Raw genomic sequence first — 21,931 nt, 5'->3', positions numbered from 1 at the left:
TTCAAAGAGAATGAGGGCATGACACCAACAGCTACCTCACATTTGGAAGTATAACTAAAACAACTAAAAAAGCATTTAGAAATATTTCTTGGTTTAGAGTCTACTACTTGCTAAGAATTACACCTTGCAATTGCATCATCAGGTCTTAACAAACAGCTGTCCTGCACAGTAACACCTCTACTCATACCAAGCCAAGATGCATGCAGTAACTTCAACCACCACCACCAATACTTATCAGGTAGAAAGGTTAATGTAGTGTGATATTTGGAGTCCAGTGACAGGCAAAGTGCAATCATGCTAACGTAACCATTCCCCAAGAGTCACAATGAAGAAAAATACCCTCTTACATACCACACAAAGCTCAAATAGTATTATGCCAAGAGACCAGAGATCTGATTTAGGGCCAGAAGGCAGAGGCTTCTCACACTGAGTATGATCACGTGGTTTGACTATTCCCTGTGCAATTACTTCAGGCGCCAGATAAGACGGGTACCTAGAAAAATGCAGTAACATTAAGTAATGATCTCTTTGTCCAAAAAGCTACCATTCAGATACAGTAATCAAAATTGTTTTGCATTCTGAGAAATCACAGTTTATACCAAAATGCAAATTGTTCTATTTAGCCAAAACAAACATTGAAGCACTTTCACTTCCAACTGCACATGAAAGATCAAATTTTAATTACTATGTTTTTTATAAGAGGAAGTATCATCAATTCTCAAAATAGTATATCTACATATCTCAAAGTAAACATACATTGAATTTTAGCACTAGTACATTAAATAAATGTAAATAGTACAATAAATGTACTAGTACAATAAATATCCTAGATACATTGTTCTCCATTATCATCGTTCCCATCAAATAATTATTGATTTAGCAAAAAAAAAAAAAAACCCAAAACTAAGTGTTACACATTCTACCTACTGCTAAATCAATCTAAAATATCATTATCATTTATCCCTTCAACTATTCATGAAAATACATTAAAAAATAAAATCTGAAAACAAGATTCAAAGGGAAGCATCACTATTATTTTTGTGTACCCAAATGAATACATCCCTAAAATGTTTATACTGAGCAGCTACATTCTTACCCTATAGGAAAATCAACATCAACACCTTGAGCAGTCATATGGTAAAGTCCAAATTTAGCCAACTTGACATGTCCCTGGAAAGGAGAATAATAATTAAAAACAAAAAAACAACAACAACAAAAATCAAGAGCATCAGTATTAGACATAATAAAAATATGTATTAAAGTTTTTTTTAAAGAATCACTTTCATGCAAACTGCATTAGCTGTTGAGACAGACACTCGTAAGAAGTCAGGTCTTTCTGTTTTTGTTTCATATCCTAAGCAGAACTCCGCTGCAAGTTAGTAAGGTGCTTATTTCCAATGCTTTTACTTACTGTGAGCATGAAGTAATGACTCTGGAGTGCATAAGGAAGTCAGAACTTTGAAAGTTACAGTATATTCTCAGTACATTTAAAAAGCTTAAATGTTCTATTGAACATAATTCCTGTTCCAAATCTCTTTGCAATCCCATTTGAATCTCAGAACTCCTTAAGCAGCCCCACTATTCTCTCACTTCTTCTATTTAGCTAGTCTGGCTCCTTCACCAGTCTTGACCATCAACTCATTATTTTGCTCTCCTTAACGGTATCCATACATATTTCAACCAAACATGTTTTGCAGGTGTTGGATTTTATTCTTTGAAGGCAGAAATGCAACACCAAAATCAAAACATAAAAAATGGCACAGAATTTAAACTGGTATGTTTCTGCTGTATTTTGAACTGTGTTCAGCCAGCCTGCAGATGGTGCAACCGTAAAGGCTACATCAGCAAGTAATTCAGCAGGGAAAAAGCTTTGAATTCTATGGCCTCATTACTCCTTTTGTTCTTTAACTGATTTTAGGACTATCTTCAAATTGTAAGTATTTTGCTTGTTAGTGCATTATTATGATTTTCACTTGCTTACAAGTAATTTATACAAGACCATACCAATGAGCGTTCCTCACCTCCTTTCTCTTCTTTTTGCCTTCCAAGGAAAGAACTAGCTATTCTATTTAAAGCAAGTAAGAAGGGGAAGGAGAGAGGGGTTGTTCATGTAGGCTAAGCATTTTAGCTGTCAGTTCAGATATGGTGATGGCCCTGAATAAAACAGTAGCTACTGGTTTTCTCATCTTTTACGAGGGGAACCTTTACTCCACACTGCCAACCCAGCAGTCTGTGACAGAACAGAACTGACAGACTGCAATTTTAATAATTTAACATGACAAAGAAATATGTTGATATTTGAAAGTAACATTTCAGATCAACATGAAACATAGGGAATTACCAGGGAACTGCAAACTAGCTTGGAAAAAATACATGCCTATTAAAAAATTAGTAAGACCCTGTAACTATAATGCTGACAATCAAGGAGACTTCCATCTCTACCTTAAGAAGGATAAAAAACATGGTTTGTGATTAAAAAACAAAACAAAACAAAACTGGGAACAGAAACAAATCTGAACTACATCTGAGATTTACGAAAAAGGGGAAAACTAGTAAAAACCCCTACACTTTTCCCATATATACAATTGCCCCACTCACCATAATGAGAAGGGCTGCCACAGTCGAGTCTCCAAATACGACACAGCATGCTACTTGTTGTCAGTAAGAAGAAAAAATAAAACAGGTTCATTCATGTAGCTGTACCTTTCGATCCAAAAGAATATTGCGAGGGGAGAGAGCTCGGTGGACCATCCCATGTTTGTTCATATATTGCAAACCTTGCAAGACTTCATATGCAATGCATAAAATTCTTGAGGAACTGAAAACAAAAGAGAAGAACATAAAAAACATGCACAACAGCAAAACTAATAGGTACATTACAGAGTGGAGGGAGTGGGAATCTAACTTAGTTTACCTAAGACCAAAATGAAATTAAGTTCCATTATCAGCTATTCACTGCTATCAAAAAGCCAGAATTTTGTCATTAGAGCAAATAGCTGCATTTTGACAAAAGCCTCAAGTTCAAGAAATGCTCACAGGCTACTACAACACAAAAAGACTGAGAAGACTAAAAATAGGCTATTAAGATCCTTCAGTTATCTTGCATGGAGTTATTTTCTGGTCTTTACCCCTTTCCTAGAAGGAATTCTGTACTACCACAGCTGCGAACACAGACTATTCAATCAAATTTTAGGCACAAGAGAAATCTATCCTACCATATATCTACACTACTGGTACTTGGATCGTAGCATTTGGAAGTGATTCTCAAGGTCTTAGCAATTCAATCAAAACCACGCTGCTAATGATCACAAAAACAAAACAAAACCCCACAACCACCTCATGCCTTCCTCACTGGCACTTTTTCTTCCCCCTCCCTCCTCTCCTCAATTTACACCACACGTAACAGCACTAGAAGCTGTCAGTTATGTAGTGTGGACCACAGTAATTTTTAGGCAAACATATAACCATGGTAAAAATCTGCATTGCAGGCTTTCAGTTTTTCTGTCACTTTATTTCTACCACCTATATTACCAGTAATGATAGCAAATCAAATCTTCTTTCATACTTTTGCACAACTTTGCAAATTCTTTGCAGATACATAAAAAAAAAAAATGCAGCTGTGCGCCTGAAAGCTGCAGTACCCGCTGTTGGCACGAGGAGGCCTCAGCTACCTATTCATTCTCTGGATTCTCTCACAATTCATAAAACAGAAACTGTGCAAAGACACGAAAATACTGTTTTTGGATTCTTCATTATCTACGATACATCCTCTATGGCACTGCACTGACAACCAACACATGAATGATAAGCATTTTTTGTTACGTAGGTTTCTCAGTCTTACACTCTCAATGCTATCCTCATATGGAGAAATGTTCAGTCCAGGATATCATGTCAAGTTGAAGCAAGTACACCTCCCCAGAAGAAAAAGAATTCTTTATAACAAGCTATTCTATAGTGCTGTTGCCCATTAACTACTTCTAGTTTCATTTATTAAGAAGAATACATTGTTTGTTGCCTGTTACCCAGGACATTTGCATTTAATTGCAAAGGGCCTGAAACTAAAAAACCAAATTGCTATTGCTGAGCACGAGATCCATCTCTCTGCTGCAAGCTCTCCTCCTGAGAACAACTAAGCTCAAGTGAGCTCCCCTGCCTCACAGGAGGCTAGACTACCATCTAGTTTCACAGTTTCTAAGGCCACCATGTGCACTGAAGCAAGTTTCTAGAAGTGCAGAAGGTACTTGAAGTCTTGAAGTTGCCTTCAGGCATCAGGTACATTCATCCTTTAAGGAAAGAAAAAAGAAAACAACAGAAGCAAAAATAAAATAAAAAAAATCAAATATGTAATCCTAAACAAGGAGGACATTTAGGTCATTAAACATAGGGAGTGAAGTCTGTGCTGATTCTTAAAGTTTTTACTCATTACCCAGAAGCCTATTATTCAATAGACCAACCAGTGAAATAATATGATTTATAAAATAATAAAAAAAAAAAAAAAAAAAAAAAGAGGAAAACTGGCATATTAGGTTTGATACCAACAGCTGCTACATCACTGACCTAACAAGGGCCTTCATCCAAGTTATGTGGTACAAAAAACCTTGTTCATCTCATCAAGGTCATGATGGCAACTATAAACTGTGGTGAACCAAATTATTCCATTGCTCAAGCCAGAAGTGGCAGGAGGCACTCAGTAAAAGCACAGTCTGACATTCACTTCAAAAAGTCACCTGAAGATCTGAAGGGATACCAATCATCTTCAGCTTCTACTTTTCCTAAAAACGTTTTAAGCTTCTTCTCTCCACTAACAGGAAAAACAGAGAGAAGCAGCAGGAATTTACCTGCAAAAGAAACACTTCACAGACAAGGGGGGGAAAAAAAAAAAAAAAAAAAAAAAAAAGATCTTTACATCTAACAGTACTTTTCCAAGGAATAGGCTTCATTTTTAATTCTCCTTTTTTCTTCACTTGCACACCAACAAGTCTACTCAGTTACAAGCTACTCAATCACTTTTAAGAAAGGATTATCTTCATGTGAGAGGACTGCATACTCTCATAAAAATCAAACTTGTTGATGTAATCATTGTCTTTTTACTCCTGTTTCAAAGAAAATAAGTAGTTATGAAAGGGGGGTAACCTGTATTCTTCCACTTTAGAAATGAAGAACTGAAAGATTCTATAAGGATTAATCCAATATTGGGTTTAGGTTTGGAACTTGAAGGTATAGAAGCATAGGAAAGGAAGCAAAAAGGATAACTCAATTCCTTCCTCAGATATTCCCTTGCTAAACAGAGAAAAAATACTCTAGAAATCGATACAAGCAAATTCAGGCAATAGTACAAAACCAGCACGGTTAAGAAAGGCATGTGCATGGCATTTGTGGGGGAAGACAGAAGAGAAGACTTAAAAACCCACAAAAATGAGCACTGCTTTATTACCTCCAGGAATTTGTCAGACCAAAAGCTATACCAGACAAATGACTAATTTCCAACACTAATAGTATACAGGTGGCTTTACAAAAAGAAATAAACTTTTCCATTTAGCAGGCAGCCTGATCTCCAGTCTGTTAAATTCTTACTGCTAGGGAGGTGTAGCTGTTTTCTCAAAGTTTGCTTCAATCAACCTCATGTGTCACAGGAAACAGATGTTCTAGCAAAGTTTCAAATTCTTGTGGTGCTGCAGACTCACTGATGCGATTATCTGATTTCTTAGGACACTTTTGTCACTTTTTGGATTCAGACAGAGGAAAGCAAAAAAAAAAAAAAAAAAAAAATCCCTTGTGCAAATGTTCTTGCACCCACTGCAATCTTCCTTATGACTGAGAAAAGTACCTGGGCCAGGATGAAAGGGAAAATATGTACTAGTAGAAAGTGGCATACTTACACCCTTGTCTTTCTTCAAAGGATGAGTTATTAACAAACGGAGTGAGGAATAGAGATTTATCAGTGACTAAATAAAGACAACACGCTCCAAAAATAACTGAGAGCTGAGTGACCATACTCATTCAGCAGTGAATGAGCTCTACTGTGAACAAATGTATATGGAGAGCTGCCCAAGCCATAAGGCAACAGCATAAGTACAGGAGTAAACTAAAAAAAAAATGTAAATATTTACATTAGAAATCAGAAACTTTAAGACAGAAAGATTGTGAATTTTTGAAAAAAAAAAAACAAACAAAACCAAACTACAAGAACCATGTAAGAAACTGAATCAGAATCTGCAAGATATGATGCTCTGGTAACAAGTTACTGCAATGGATTATTACCATTTTAGGCCAAAATCAATGGTCTTTCAAACCTCACACTTCGGCATACTAGGTCAGACCCCAAACTTATTTGAGTCCAGTATCCTTTTTCCTAAGAAGATGATAGGCAGATGCCTAGGAAAGGATTGAGGGGAGGGTACAGAACAAGTGTATATGAAATATTCCCTGATACTTCCTGACTTCCAAACAGAACGCAAAAAGCAAACAAAGAACACAACCAACCAACCAAAAAACCACCGAGAAAAAAAACACACAAAAATACAACAAATAAGTTTCCCCAGGTATCATATCTGATAATGTCTGACTATAAAGTAACCGGTGCATGCTTCAACAGATTTTGTAACAGAGTATCCAATATTCCAAGCCTTTCATCCACATTCACAGGAAAGGACCCGTCAATTGCTGTGAAAATCCACAGCCACCAAGTATTCTGTAAGAATTCCTTGCTATGTTATCAAGGGGCAATCTTCATAGTGTCCTATTGCTCTCAATTCCAGATGAATAATTTGAAATTTCAGCTTGAAGCAAAGAAAATGATTGCCAAACTATGGAGTAGGAAAAATCCATTTGACAGCCAGCAGCAGTAGTCCCTGTGCATACCACAGACTGCTGAGGGGAAAATAAAAACTAATTTACTGCCTTGAATACTTAAAAAAAAAAAAAAAAAAAAAACTGTAGATCATACAGCTGGAAATCAGAGGTGAGCGGTGTTAGGAGACTTGACCTATTAGACTGTGGAATAAGAGAATTCCAAAGAGAAAAAGAAAGAATGAAAAGAAGAGGTAAAAGGTCAGCATTCGTTTCAATATCATAGAATTTAGATTCACTCAGGTTTCCTTTCCTTCAGTTGAATGGCAAATCAATGCGCATCTACGCAAGAACTCACTGTATTCATCTTCAACTGAAGTGCATTCAGAACATTGGGAAAGATGCCTTCTCCATACTTCTTTACTGCTACAACAAAACCGTTTAAAATGAAAGAGTAGTCAAGTAGCACACAAGACCTTCTTGCCTGCTTACTGATTACAGTTACGCTTTCTGCTAAAGAAAGCAATCTCCTTTTTGGCAAATTCAACACAGGCAGCTGTAGCTGTTTCAGGGTGGTGAAAACAGAACACGCATTTATACCTGAACAGCAATTGAGGGAATATAGATTTCTGGGACTCGATGCAAAATGGAGGCAGCAGCATAACTTCGACACAGGAGAAATCTTTCTGGTTGTCACAAATGCATTTGTGGTATTTTTAATTAGTGATGGCAGCTTTCGGGTTTTCAAATCTACCAAAAAGCTTAGTGCACTATTCTGAAAAAGCGCTCCATACAGTGAAATGAACGGAGGTCCACCTAGAATTTGACAAAGGACTGGCAACACAAAAAAGCCTTCCTATCTAGATAACTGTAAAGAGCTCTGTAATTTTTGTACCTACTGGACATATATATGTCAGTTGGAGTTAGAAATAATGCTTCTTCATTGTATTGGCAACTCAAGGCAAGAGGAAATTTATAACAGCTGGAACTGGAACTATTTTGACTGTCCTCTGGAAGGCACAACAAAACCAAGAGGAGCAAGGTATGCTGATTATACCACGTTCAAGTGTATCTGTTTCCTTAAACTTCAAACATATGGAGACATACATAGAAATGCATGCTTAAGAACCCCTTTATCCCACCTGTGCATCTTTCTCTAACACTATATTATTGCTGAAAAAGTAAAAACTGGAGGAAGAACATCTCAGCCATCAGGAGTGTTAAGGGACTTATGACACTGGTATACAGGAGCATAAAGACAGATTCCTTTTCCAAAGAGCAAGGTCAGACAGGGTTTGCTCTGAGGAAATACACCAGTGTGACATGAACCAGCAAAGCCATCAGTAACTACTCCAGACCTTGTGAGACAAACAAGAACATGGAATTCAGGAAGGAGACTCATCCCAACAAACTGTGCCTGTTCAAAGTGGAACAGAAGCAGGTTGTGAACAGATGTAATGTTTCCGAACTCATAAAAATTACAATACTTTAACACAATCAAAACTACAAACCAAAGAAAATAACATTTGGAGTTCTACTACAGTGAATGATGCAGACACATTGGTTAGGAGCGGTGAAGCCAAGTGGTTACAGCAAAGAATGAAGTTTGGGTATAATCCCAGCTGAGACAACCACTACACTGACCTCAAGAAAGCCATCCGACCTCCTTATGCCTCAAACGACCAGCTGGAAAACTGGATAAAAAACAGGACTTGTTGAAAAACAGATGTGCAGATGAATTGGGTCTTCCTGGATAAATAAATTACAAAATATCTTATACAGAACATAAAGAGTTTGATGCAGGTGGGAATGGTTTATTTAGCACTTTATTACATGTTTGATTAAAAAATGGCACTAGGGATTGAGATTGTAAACACTGCCAATTTACTTGGAAATGCATTCGCATTATCAGAACGAAATGAACTGGAAGGGAATGTAACAAGCTGAGAGTACAAGACAAAAAAAACTAATTTTATAGACAAAGACCTCAGGAAGTCTCTAACTCATGCACAGAGGTATTTCACACAGGATATCTTCAACAAGTTTGCATTGCTCATCTGAGGAAACTCAGAAAGCCCTTTCATTCCTCTTTTAGAGTTTTAAACTGGAAGCATGACTTTAAAAGCAACACAATTGATGTTACATTTTTATGAAAGTCTCAACTTGTAATGTCCAATAAAAAAATCCATAAAACAGTGGATGAAAGCATAGATAAAAAGAACTTCATATATTCAGCATATTGCAAACAAAAACGTTTAGACATGATTTTTCAGATTGTTATCGCTTTGAATCATTTCAATGCATCTTCTCCTCTTAAAGCACAAATTTTAAGCCACAGCACTTGAATTCCTTTAAGATATCCAGCACTCATCCTACATGCTGAGGGAGCAAATGAACAAAAGACCTTCTGAAAACAATAAGCACACCTCATAAAGCACTGTCTTAATGAAACCAGTAGCACCATCTGCTTTAATGTACAGAAAGAGAAAGATGAATTCAAACTCCCAGATTTTGATCTCGCCACTGATTAGCTTGTGAGAAATAATTTTTTGTCCCTCAGGCCTCAAGTTGGTTCAAGTATAAAAGATAGAACAACGACACTTCTAATTTGACCAAAAAGCACTATGAGAAAGTTTTAGTCACCATCTGATAAGATAAGGTAAAACAGTCCTCATCTGAAACCTGATCATAGACTACACATTAGTAGATACACAGCACAGTAGAACTAGATGCACAATGACAATAAAAACAAAAACCAAAAAACAATAGCAAGTGGAATGAGTTTACTTGCCTTTTTTGCACAAAAACAAACAAAACAACAACAACAAAATATCAACCTAACACAATGACTTCTAACTGGGTAATTCAGAATTTAGCAGAGATTATACACATATTGCCAACATTTCATTTAATGTAATGACATCTCACACTTTCATAGAATCATAGAATCATAGAATCACCAAGGTTGGAAAAGACCTAAAAGATCATCCAGTCCAACCGTTCACCTATTACCAATAGCTCCCACTAAATCATGTCCTTCAACACAACATCCAGTCTTTCCTTGAACACCCCCAGGGTCGGCGACTCCACCACCTCCCTGGGCAGTCCATTCCAGTGCCTGACCACCCTTTCTGAAAAGTAATACTTCCTAATGTCCAGCTTGAATCTCCCCTGCCGTAGCTTCCTCTCCTCCAAAAAGTTGACAAACTGTAAGAGTAGAATTAAGATCAACTTCAGTCAGATAATAAAAATTTTTGCATCTTCTGAACAAATACAAACCTCTGAATGATCACATGCTTTGTGATCAATAATCCTGACAAGATCTATCACAATCTGACAGGTATAGAAAGCCAATCTGACAACACATAGAAAGGCAATAAAAAAATTAACTGCAGTCAGGATATTTTCCTTTAATAAATTAAAAGGTAGCAATTAGATATTCAGCTGCTCAAAAACACATTTCCATGACAGTTCCAAATTTGAAATCAAAACCCATGTTCTAGGCAAGGATAATCACTCATTTGTACCTGAAGGCACCAGTATCTAAACTTTTAGGCACAGAATATGTTCAATTTCAACTCCCCAAACTACAGAGAGCTTGACATTTAAATGTCTACTATGCAGTAAAAGGTACAATTAGCAGCACCACCAGACCCTTAAGTCATTGAAGGAAAAATAACTTCCAAAGGATGCAGGACTAATAGTCACACTGTCGGCACCTGTTATTTCCTCCACCTTAGTCTATGCTAACGTGAAGGACAGATCTGAAAATCAATTGCTAATTGCACCCTGAACTGTCAAATCTCAGCAGATCAGTGTTTGATTCATGCCTCTACACTTGTGAAGACAGCTGTAGATCAAACTTCACCTGATTCACAAATCTGTCACGATCACCCCGCCACATTACAATACTAACAATCTTTTCAGACTTAAATACATAAAATTGCACGTTTCAATAGAAAACAGATGTCTGCAAAAGTAAAAGAGTTAGTAAAGATGACAAATGCTTTCAGCTTTGAGAGTTGACAGTGAAACATGATCATGGTTTGCAATCCCCTCTTACATCAACAATCAAAAGAGCAAATTCTCCTATGTCTATGAAGACACTCTTCTCGATAGCTGAAGCTAGCATGTTAGTCTATCAAATCCAGGCATCAGTCAATGCGCTCCCTGGGCAAAAATCTTATTCTGAGCTGCTGACATTGACCCACATTAGTAGTGCATTCGCCTAAAAGACAAAAATTTGGTCTACTACTATTTTCTACTACCAGAGAAGTTTCAAGACGCTTCTAATAGACAATGGTGTATTCATGAAGATGAAATTTAAGGAAAACTGTTCTTCCACTTTTCTCCTTCTCCCGAATACATTCTTGATTTAAGAAAGTCACACAGCTTATGTGATTATATAATGACAATTACGACAACACTGTGTTGTACATTTAAAGTGCTCCTACAAAAGGAAGAACATAAAATTATTTTTCTATTCACCACACTCATACTCTATAAGCATTTTAAGAATATAAGAAATTTCACTATCCCTACATTTCCAGTCAAATGATAGCTTTAATGATTGCTTAATCTCTGCTAAGAAACAAAAATAAAGATAACCAATTTCCAGGAATCAATTTCTAACTGAATCAGCAGAGCTATCAGAAACCATAGTAACCAGCATGAACTGCCCATCCTGTATTGTTAGTCCACTCAATTAATATCCAAAAGTTCCTCAAAGGTTCCAGTGCTGCTCTTAGAATATACACTACTATGTCACTTGTTCAACTGCAATGCTGTAAAGTCATTAAGTGTCCGTGCTACTTACATTAGTCACTTAAAATCAGTGCTTTTCAAAGGTTTGCTGTCAGGATACAGCAGATTTGTTCAATCCCTGCTTCTCCCTTTCCTCCAGTAACAGAAAACATTGCACAGAATTAGCCAGCACTGTCTTTGCCAGGAAGAAAGGGAAGCAGGGCGGATGGCAGAATATAACCAGATCTGTCATTCCACGCTACAGTTAACTTAGTGCAGCTTCCTTCTGTAGGCCAAAGACAGAAGGAAAATATGCTCTTAACGAAAAGACACAGCCACATATATGTGAAAGAACTGTATCAGCACGAGACTTTAGATGCTATGTTTGAAGCACTGTTTTAAAAAGATGACAGAAGAGTCTTCTGTCACCACTGCCTCTATCTAGGCAGAAGCCAACTCTCATAAACCAGAATCCATAAGCCTATATCCATCTTATAAGGATAACTGTGATTTTATTGGTGCTGTGAAGATTATCTGTCATAAAGATTAATCTCACAGCGGGATTTCCGCACAAGTTTTTATTCTGAAAAGGAGTGGGTCATCATCTACGTTTACTGGTAGGAAAAACTCTGCAATCACATTATTTAAAGAATGTAGGACTTGTCAGAGTTTCAGCTGACAGCAGAGGAATTATTTTGAGATATAATTACAAAGAGGGAGCTTTCTAAGAATTAATTTGCTTAGAGTGACATTTTTCACAAAAATAAAATTTAAAACTATGGTACTTTCAGTTGAGTCTTTGACCAGGGGCTTTCACTTCTATATTACACATACAGTCTTTGGGTTATAGCAAATGCATGGGCTGAATTAAGTGCAAAAGAGACACACAATTCCAAGTGTACCTGAAGTATTTCATATTTAAAAAGCAAAAGAAAGCAAAACAAACAAACAAACAACAACAACAACAACAACAAAAAACCCAGCAACACAAAAACCTTCCCCTTCAGCAAACTTGCTTGCAAGCCAGCTTCTCATAAGAACATGTGTATGCACAACATATACTGCGGACTGTAACACTTATTTTACAGTGTTAGATGTTCTTTTCAGTTTTAGTAAGGCAGCTGAAGAATATTTAAGAAAGCTTTTAGGTGTTTGAAGAAATAAACCTGGTAATTTCTGCCAGTTCACAAATAATTTGTTGAATATAACAGAAGTTCAGAGCCAAAAAATAGGAAATTTTGTTGACTGAATTGTGTTTAATGCAAGATCATAATGCTTTTTCTCCATAAAGAAAAGCAAAACCAGGTATTATTGTACTACTTTAAACATGCCCAAAGTAAAACAGTAGAAGCTGACTCGTATGTATTTATCATGTTTGATCAAATTTTAAGGGAAGAAAAACTCACGAGAAAATAAAATGATTGTCTGCTCAGGATTTGCTGGAAATTTTGCACCAGAAGGAAACAAATAGTTAACCATATCCTAAATAAAGACACCTCCAGTGCTTATCTTATTTTTTCACTGTCATCGTATGTAGGTCTCTGAAGATTTCCTTTCACACAGTTTAAATCTGAACGATTTCTTTTAGAGACTGCAAAATATTCCTGATAGTAGTCAGGAAAGAATTCATGTCTGCCTTCATATTTTCATCATAAAATTGCACAAGTTTCAGTCATGTCTGGCAGCCAAAGATAAATTAATCACAGAACAAGCAGGTACTGCACAATACAGCATTTCCCTTATCTTTGAACCTTTCCCAGCTTGGACAGATGCTGCGTTCTTCACTGTGCTGGAAGAAAGCAGAACAGATGAGCTCCTGGAAACACAGCTTTCGCTTCCAGGCACCCAAAGCAGGGCACCATTAAAGTATTACTTGAATTTAGAGATCATGTATAATAAAGTGGCTTTGACTGTACTAAACAGTAAGAGAAAATGTTAGTAACAATGAGATTCCCAATACTATCGTTTCTGTTCCTGAAAAAAATCCATTATTTTTTCTCCTTTGTTTTGAGATTAAACTAGCCCAAAATCACTGCTCAGTGCATGACAAGCCAAAAGAACAATCTCAAAATGCTCAAAACACAAAAGAAGCAAGCATTCTTCTTCTTCAAAAACATAACAACTGAAGAATTGACTTCTCTTAAAGAATTCAGCTTCTCTCAACAAAATAGTCTTCTTAAACATAATCTAGTGCAAGAAGCACTAGTAATTTCAAAGTAACACTTTGTATACAACCACTTATTCCAGTAAGTATCAATACTATGCAACAATAACCAAACATGCTTTCTTTGTAAGAGTTACTGAATAGCAGGAAAAGCAAACAAATCTTTATAAAACTGCATCAAAGCAATCTCTTTACAAATCTCTTTGCCTGCACTTTAGCTTTCTTTGCACGAGATCAAGCATCAGAAACAAGCCACATTCCTAATTTAAATAAAGGAGAATACAGCGATAAACATTTTATAACGGTGCAGTAGAATTTTTAAACCTATGAACCAAAATGGCAGCAGCGCACAGGTTTCCTCTAAAAGCCAGACATAGATTTTTCGAGTGCTTTTCTAACAGTTCAGTTTTCTTGTTTTTGTTTTTTAATCTAAATATCTTAAGGTTAGGAGTCAGATACATTTAAGTAGTTAGCTCAAAAGTCTGGATCCTTACATCAATGGTACAGATGCTACGCAAAAGTGAAATAGAACAGAAAGTTCCAAGTGAAGAACGTCTGCAAATGCAGGTGATCAAAGGGACTTTGCAACTAGGCCAATAAGCAATGGTGCTGTTAGAAATTTCGTAGCTAGCAACTAATATTCCTGAAGGCATTAGAAGTGCATCACTTTGATCTATAGTCCAGTCTGCATCACTGCAACAGGCAGGAACCACCTATCGAGAGGTAACAATAAACTCACATGTAGCCAAACCAGATGCCTGTGACTAAAGGCTATAAATGTACTAATTGGCATACAATTTGTATCAAACTGCCTTTTTAACTAACATAAAAAACATCATCAAACAGACAAACAGAGATTGATGCAGCTGAATGTAGAAGAAATTCATTTAACAGAAGCTGTCAGACAGAAGGACAGGGCACTCTGTAATCATGCACAATAACTCCATTTGAAAGAGTAGTTTCTCAGCTACAAAACACTATTTTACAACATAGGCACCACAGTTAGCTGTGCATTTTTGCACATGTGATAAAAAGAGCGTGCATGTTGCATTCACAAAACATGCATGGCCATCCAGAAGGTGGCATATTTTTCACATTGCTGTTGCCACAATTGAAATTAACCACCATCCCATTGCCGGTTCACATCCACCGTTTCAGCAAGTGTTCAGCAAATATTGATGAATGTTAGTGGGTGCAATTTTTCCATATTCAGGAATTCAGTCTCACACCCTTGCTCCATACGCAGACTTCCACATCAGATGCCCTTCTGTAAGACTGCACCCTCTGCTGCCGTCTATCGCACAGCAACAAAAGGTAATGGATTATTGGTGGGAAGGTTCAACCTATACTGCTGTCACTGACATCCACCTTTAATGTCGTAGACGAACATCATAAAATGGAAGGCATTACTTTCAGAGCAACCCTCATACTTACAGAAATTAAAATGTTCTTATGTTGAGAAAAGCAGCATTGAGTAACACACAAATGAGTCAGGACTAATGTCTAATCTTTCATTGTAGTTTTTGGAAACACCATTGGCAAGAAACGAAAGGCAAACAACAGCCACTCAACACCCAAAATACAGATTCTCACACATGCCTTGGAAAAATCTAATTTTAATAAGTTTATTTATTAACGCCACTCCATTTTACTGCTTGACCATTTATCCTTGCTAAATGCAACCTCATTATGACATATGGATTTCTCATGTGAAATTCCAGCACGGACTTGATTCAAAGCAGAATGCACTCTGCCCTTGAAGTTTTGCTCATACGCAGCTCTTCAAGTCAAATCATGTAAAACCATCAGGCTTTTGATGGTTTGCACCTGACTTACAAAATATTTGAGGAATCCCTGGCTACTCAAAAACTGCTTTCTCCATGCCCTGCATTTACCACTACCTTCTATTACATAGCTTCACTTCAAGTTTGCCAAAAGTACACTAACAGCAAAGACGGCATAACAAAATTTAATCAATGTGCAGACAACTGTTTAATACAGTCCAATAAAATGTAGTCATCCGGATCAGTCAGCTCATGTTTTCCGCAAACTAATAAACAGCTGTGGACACTGCCTGCATCCAATCAAATGCTGCATGCATAACAAACTATACCTTGCATCTCTGATGGTTCACTTGTAATTTCTGAAAACCCTGACTAGCAAAACATACAACTATATTTCACTGAAGACAGGAATAAGCATAGACTGCCCAAGCCACAAATTGAAAACCAATTCAGAAACTCAGCTGTAGGTGCCAAGCCTGCCGAATGTCACTGTTTGCTGGCATTTTTATTATTATGAATACAAGTGCAGACCAGCTTCCTGAAAGAATGAACACACTTCAAGTGTGACTGAAAAGGCAAAACTCCCAAGTCCTCTTCTAACAGCACAGAAGCAGAGAAAATAACTCCTTTAACGCTGTCTGGCAAAGGTATCCCGCATGAATAGTTTCAGGTGTGTTTAAAAGGCAGAGAATCTTAAAAATAAATTCACATGCTACATTCTGGTCTGTGGTATCACCAGGGCTAAAAGAACTAGTACCTTAGCAAATCTAGTCAAGTTCTGGCTACCACAAACATGAAAACTACCCCTAGTGAGACTTTTTAAGTACAACAGTTTAATCCTTCATCATTTTTTGTGACTTATGTTCGATTCATTTACAATAAATCCTTGCTCAAGGAGACACAGAGGAAGTGAGCCAGACTTCAAGACACATTTTCAAATCTCCAAACAGTACTAAACTACTGCATGTTTAAATTAGGTATTTACTATTGTGCTTTGCTATGTACATGAGTTCCTAGCTCCTTAAGAAATTAAAACTCCTCAACATATGTCTGAGAGCTAGTTTTTGAATAGTATGACTGTTACTTGGTAAAATTAAGTACTTACTTTCTCTGACTCACAATAAAAATAAATAGGATACTAAATTAGGAATAAACAATAAGGGAACAATGTCCATGTGGCCACCCTCAGAAAAACAAACAGACACGGAAGACACAGAAGAACTGCTAAATTCCTCTTCTGCATCTTGTTACATACAATTAGAATCACAAGAAGTCTGCTCATTTCATCCACTGGAGAATTACTGAAATTTGGATGATAGATGCAACCATGGCATGTGCTACTTTTAAGACCCCAAATATACGTCACTCAGAAAAGTTATCCAGCTATGAGTTACCAAACACTTACTAGCATTAAATTTTGCAAGTGAAGTTGAGCACATAAATTTTAAGGACAATTGCAAATCATCACTGCAATTCCTAGAGCGTGCTGCCACAGTATTATGACTGAATTCCTGAGTATATCACAAATCCAGATTCTAGAAACTTTTGGTGGTATGCTCAGGAATACAACTTACTGCCCAACAACAGAGCAAGTTATGCTGATGATTAGAGCTCTGATTTCCAGTATTTGGCCCCTATGTGCACATGATTCACTAGAACTGGAAAAGCTGATAAAACTCTGAGGTTAATTACTCAGCTGTATTTTTTTTTTAAACCATAATTCATATATTTGGGAATGTGTGCTACACTTGATGCATGACTTCAGACAAGATTAGCTGCAAATAACTACCAGACAGCTGTATGGCCTGTTTTCCAGTATGTATGGAAAGATGGACAGTCCATAACATTACATCTTGAATTTCAGCACTAGCATAATAGAAGATTTCCTGCTGATTTTACATCAGCTTGTGGTACAGGTGCAAAGGACTTAGGTTACTGGCAAGCATAAGAAGAATTAATCTAGAGACCAGAAGAGCAGCTTTTCACGTTCCATAAACAACTTATAAAATTAATTGCAATAGCATACATATGAAGGCCGGATGTGTAACCAGGTTGGCTATCACTGACAAATGCAATCAAAATACATAGAAATACCTCTCCAAAGGTAATTAATACTGACAGTTCAGATAACCAATAACTGGGAATTAGTCCATCCAAGTTGTTTCCAGAAATTTATAGGTCTCACAAAAGAAACAAAAAAGGTCTGTTTTAATTTAAGAATTCAAAAAAAAAAAAAAAAAGATAGAGGGAAAACCACAGAATCACAGAACAGTTTAGGTTGAAATGGACCCTTAAGATCATCTAGTTCCAACCCCCCTGCTGTAGGCAACGACACCTCCCACTGGACCAAAGCCCCCTGCAGACTGGCCTTGAGTGCTTTCATGGAGGGGGCAAATGTCAGTCTTGCAAGAAACTTCATTTTTCAATGAACATAATTTATCTCTTATGTACTATCACAAAGGCTGTTATTTACAGTAGATAAATCACTGATGTCTGAAAGTTAGGAACATACATAAAGGCTACACGTTACCCAATGCGTTGCATACTTCCTGAAAAAATCCTAGCTGACTCATAGAAACACAGATCAGAGAGTCTATACTGATGTATATTATTCCACTATATCAAGTCTAAAGGAAAAAGTAATGCCAGGCTTTATGCATCTTCTCAACAGAACAACAGCCAAAATAGCCAAGATAACTATAACAGACTAAATACCTTATCTTGACATGCCAAAACAAGAACCTGTGTACCTCAACAACCCATCTAAAAATATCTCAAAAGCCTTCCAGGTTGCCACAGAACACATGCTGATACAGAGGGACATGACGGATGTGCATACAGATCACAACTGTTGTGTGATAAAGATTCATTTATAGAATTTTGAGAAAGAGAGAATTTTTTCCCCCCACAGCAACAAAACATATGTATGAATTGTATCAAGCAATTCAAAGAAAACTGAAATAGCTACATGCATGTGTTTTCAAGAACAGTCAAGAGACAGCGGACAGACTGGGCTGATTCTCATCCGACACCAAATCACACGTGTTCAAAAACCAGTGTGAGAACTGGGAAGAACAGAGCTTCTGACGCTTTCACTATTTCTGGAACATTGCACAATAAGAACCTGATGCAAAACTGTGTGAAGGGCTGCAATTTATATCACACATGAAAAGCCCTTTACACATCACCTTTAAATACCTCTCTATCTGAAAAAAGAAAATAGAAGCCATATTCGCCTAACATTCCTCTGCAACATAGAACAAGCTGTCATTCACCAAAAGCTAACATACTGGCAACAGAGCATTCTGTATTTAGATTTACCATTTACATTGTTAGCATTCTATTTAGGGGCTGCATGGCTAGAAAGTCAGAGTCAGTACCTACTCCTTATTTCAAATCTCACTTGGGATGAATCACAGGAATTCTACCTGGATACCATTTCATCAAACACAGCTCACTTCAGATGCCTAATGCTAACTGTACTTAATTGGGAAGACACACACACACACACACACACACACACACACAAAATCAGACATTTTTCCTAAGTAAACATATTCACTAAGCTTACATGAATGTCAAGAGTGTGAGATCTAATATGTGGTATAAACCTTTGAGAAACTGAATTGAAGAGACTGGATTTCTCCAAACATGTTACATTTGTATTTTTGCATTCTAGAAATAACCAGCCAACACATTTGGGATAGCAAGACTTCACGTTTCTTCTCCTCCACTCTTCATGATTCCTGTGTTACTTACTCTTCAGGAGAAGGGTTGTCTTTGCTCCAAAGGCAATATGGATAGGTGCTTTACATTTAAAATCAGAGTTAAAACTTCCAGCAACAAGCCTAAAACAAATTATGTTTGCTTCTTTAAAGATAAAGCTCAACTATTCTATACATTCTAGCATGAAAGCTAGGGTTCTTAACTTTTGACCAGTCTTGCTGAAGTGGCTACATTAACCCAAATTAAAACTCCTGATTAGCAGCCTGGCATAGGTATCTTATATCCTGTCAAGTCTCTAGTTAATAAGTTAACAGATGTCTGCAAGCATCAAATTCTCTCCCTTCTAGTGAAAGAAGAATTTCATCATGAGGTAGACAAAAAAATTCAAATTAATTCTTAGGAAGATACTGACCCCAAAGATGTCTGATTGTGTTCTAAAAAAGAAAATCCAAAACTACCATTACAAGTAGATTGAGTTACAAAGTATTTCAGTTGCAATATAACCCCCCATTAACTCCTCTAGCTTCTTGAACTGTACAGAAATGTGTACGCCAGGCATGCATTCATCTGATAAACAATGTTTATACACTGAGCTCCAAAGGAATACAATTTATGCAACCCTGCAAAAGTTTAAATTAAAAAAAAAAAAAAAAAAAAAAAGAGGCTAAGAATTTGCCACAGATATGTCAAACTTTGAGAAGTTTAATTTGACACTTACCTGACTGGTTTTCCCTCTCGTAGCAAATCTTCCAGACTATTTTCACAGTGTTCAGCAGCCACAACCAGTCTCTCTAATAGGAAAAAAAGAAAAAGTGTGTAAGAATCCAAGTTCAGACCTCTCAGTATCCACTTGGCAGACGTTACAGTATTTTGACATACACTGTGCATAAAATTACACATATTGAGTTATTATGTACTGCTTGCATACATCACAACCATTTACATTTATGAAATACAGCAGAAAACCTGACTGAAACAGATCTTTCTTGTTTTTCTGTTTGTTTGTTTTTTACACAAAAGTACAAAATTTTGAACCCTTCAGCCAAGGACAGTCAGATTTGGTTGAACAGAGGTTTCAAAGATTAGCATCCGCACGTTTGCAGAAATCTCCAGTCAGGGTGACAAGAGAGAGATTTAAAGTAACATCAACTTTGAGGAAAAGGTGAGGAAAAGGATTCAGAAGGAGAATGGGAATCTCAATCTGATCGACCAGCTAACACACTGTCAGCTGTAGTTTTTCTTGCCTAGACAAATAGCGCATATTCTAAATACTGATGGGCTGGCTCTGAATACAGAGAAAAAGAAAGCTATTCTTACACTGAAGCTATCAAATATTAAAGAAAGATGATGGTACAGGACAGCGCACAGGGGAGAAAGTTTACGCTTTTGCTACTCACAGAACAGCTAGAAGTGAACTTTCAAATTCAAAACCAAACCAAAGTTACTATCCCAAACATAAGTAGTCTCACAAGACTTACAGTAACAAAGATAGTAACTCAAGGCACACAAGTCATAATTGACATTTTGAAGAAAAATAACATCAAATCATTACACATAGGATTAACAAGAATTCTATCAGTATCAGAAGAATAAAATTCCCCATCAGTGTTAGTATGTTTGCAAGAAAAGCCATATTTTTGAAATCAATTATTTGTTATTCTAATCACTACAGTGACTTCACAGTTAAATGTTTTACTTGCTTTTCTGCAAACTGCTTTCAGTATCAAATATTTTCCTTTGTATTTCTATGCACTCAAACCTTCACGTCTTCACTGTCAAACAGGCAAACTTGGCCTGTTTATCTCTTGCATCTAATGCTTACGGTGGCTAATGTTTCTTAATCTCTCACCTTGAACACTACAATAAGTAAATCCTATTTTCTGCTTCGAGAGGTACTAGCAAAATTAAGATCAAATAAACAATCTTGCTAGATCTCCTGGCTACAGAAATCTAAAAATTTATGAGTTTGAGAGCAAATGAAAACATACTAAAAGAACTTCTGCATGCTCCCTTCCTCACAGTCCCTCAGAACACTTTACAACATGTTTGCTTGGCATTATCACAATTCTCTAAAAATCTGAAACATCCTATCATTTTGCATTCTAAAGGAAAATACATTACCTGTTCTACTTTATGAGACAGTGTAACTGATCAAACAAGTTCACACAATGCACTTTTATACTGGACCACTGTTGGCTTAACAGCTGAGGCTGGCAACTATATAAATTCAGTCACAGGTGTTGCAGACTTTTTGTGGAAATTAAGTGCTTTGTCCCACTGAGCTTGCAACAGAATGAGATCATGTGGAACAGGGAAAACAACTGAAGCCTTATTTGAGCTAAAAATACATGTGACAACAGTTATTAAAAAGAAACCCTCTGTACTAGAATAAAGTATTTTTTAGTGGGAGAGATCTTAAAACAGCTAGAAATCAAAAAAAAAAAAAAAAAGAAAGAAAGGAAGCTGAGACACTAAGGAAAAGGAAGCTGAGACTGAGACGCTAGAACAGCTGCAACTGTATAAGAGATCTAACCATCATATGAAATTGATCACACAAACAAAGCGTAGGAGCTTGGCATAAAAAAAAATAAAAGATGTATTTCAAAGTCACAGTGCAACAACTGAGTACCAGAATTTTTAGCTTTTATCAGTTAGCATGATGCATAACAAAAGAAAATGCGATGAGCCTCTGCCTCAACTCTGCAAAGAAGAAACAAAGGCACCA

The 21,931-nt window shown here is 36.8% G+C and overlaps 1 protein-coding gene across 49 annotated transcripts in view; it reads right to left on the bottom strand.

The window, feature by feature from the left end:
- The window catches only part of TBCK (TBC1 domain containing kinase), a 137,325-nt gene that overhangs the window by 109,439 nt on the left and 5,955 nt on the right, over window positions 1–21,931 (bottom strand). For 48 of the 49 annotated variants that reach the window (XM_085222360.1, XM_085222349.1, XM_085222344.1 and 45 more), the window contains exons 3-6: window positions 19,925–19,997; window positions 2,704–2,818; window positions 1,097–1,170; window positions 352–493 (exon numbers count right to left, since the gene is read on the bottom strand). In XM_085222360.1, the coding sequence (XP_085078486.1) occupies window positions 352–493; window positions 1,097–1,170; window positions 2,704–2,818; window positions 19,925–19,997 (404 nt within the window). Of the gene's footprint in view, window positions 1–351; window positions 494–1,096; window positions 1,171–2,598; window positions 2,819–19,924; window positions 19,998–21,931 lie in introns of those variants that run through there. The other variant, XM_085222366.1, reaches the window with a different exon arrangement.

The sequence above is a fragment of the Meleagris gallopavo genome, chromosome 4, assembly GCF_905368555.1.
Source record: "Meleagris gallopavo chromosome 4, MGAL_WU_HG_1.1, whole genome shotgun sequence".
Taxonomy (NCBI): Eukaryota; Metazoa; Chordata; class Aves; order Galliformes; family Phasianidae; genus Meleagris; species Meleagris gallopavo.
Note: the sequence above shows the minus strand (reverse complement) of the source record. Positions and strands in the feature narration are given on the sequence as shown.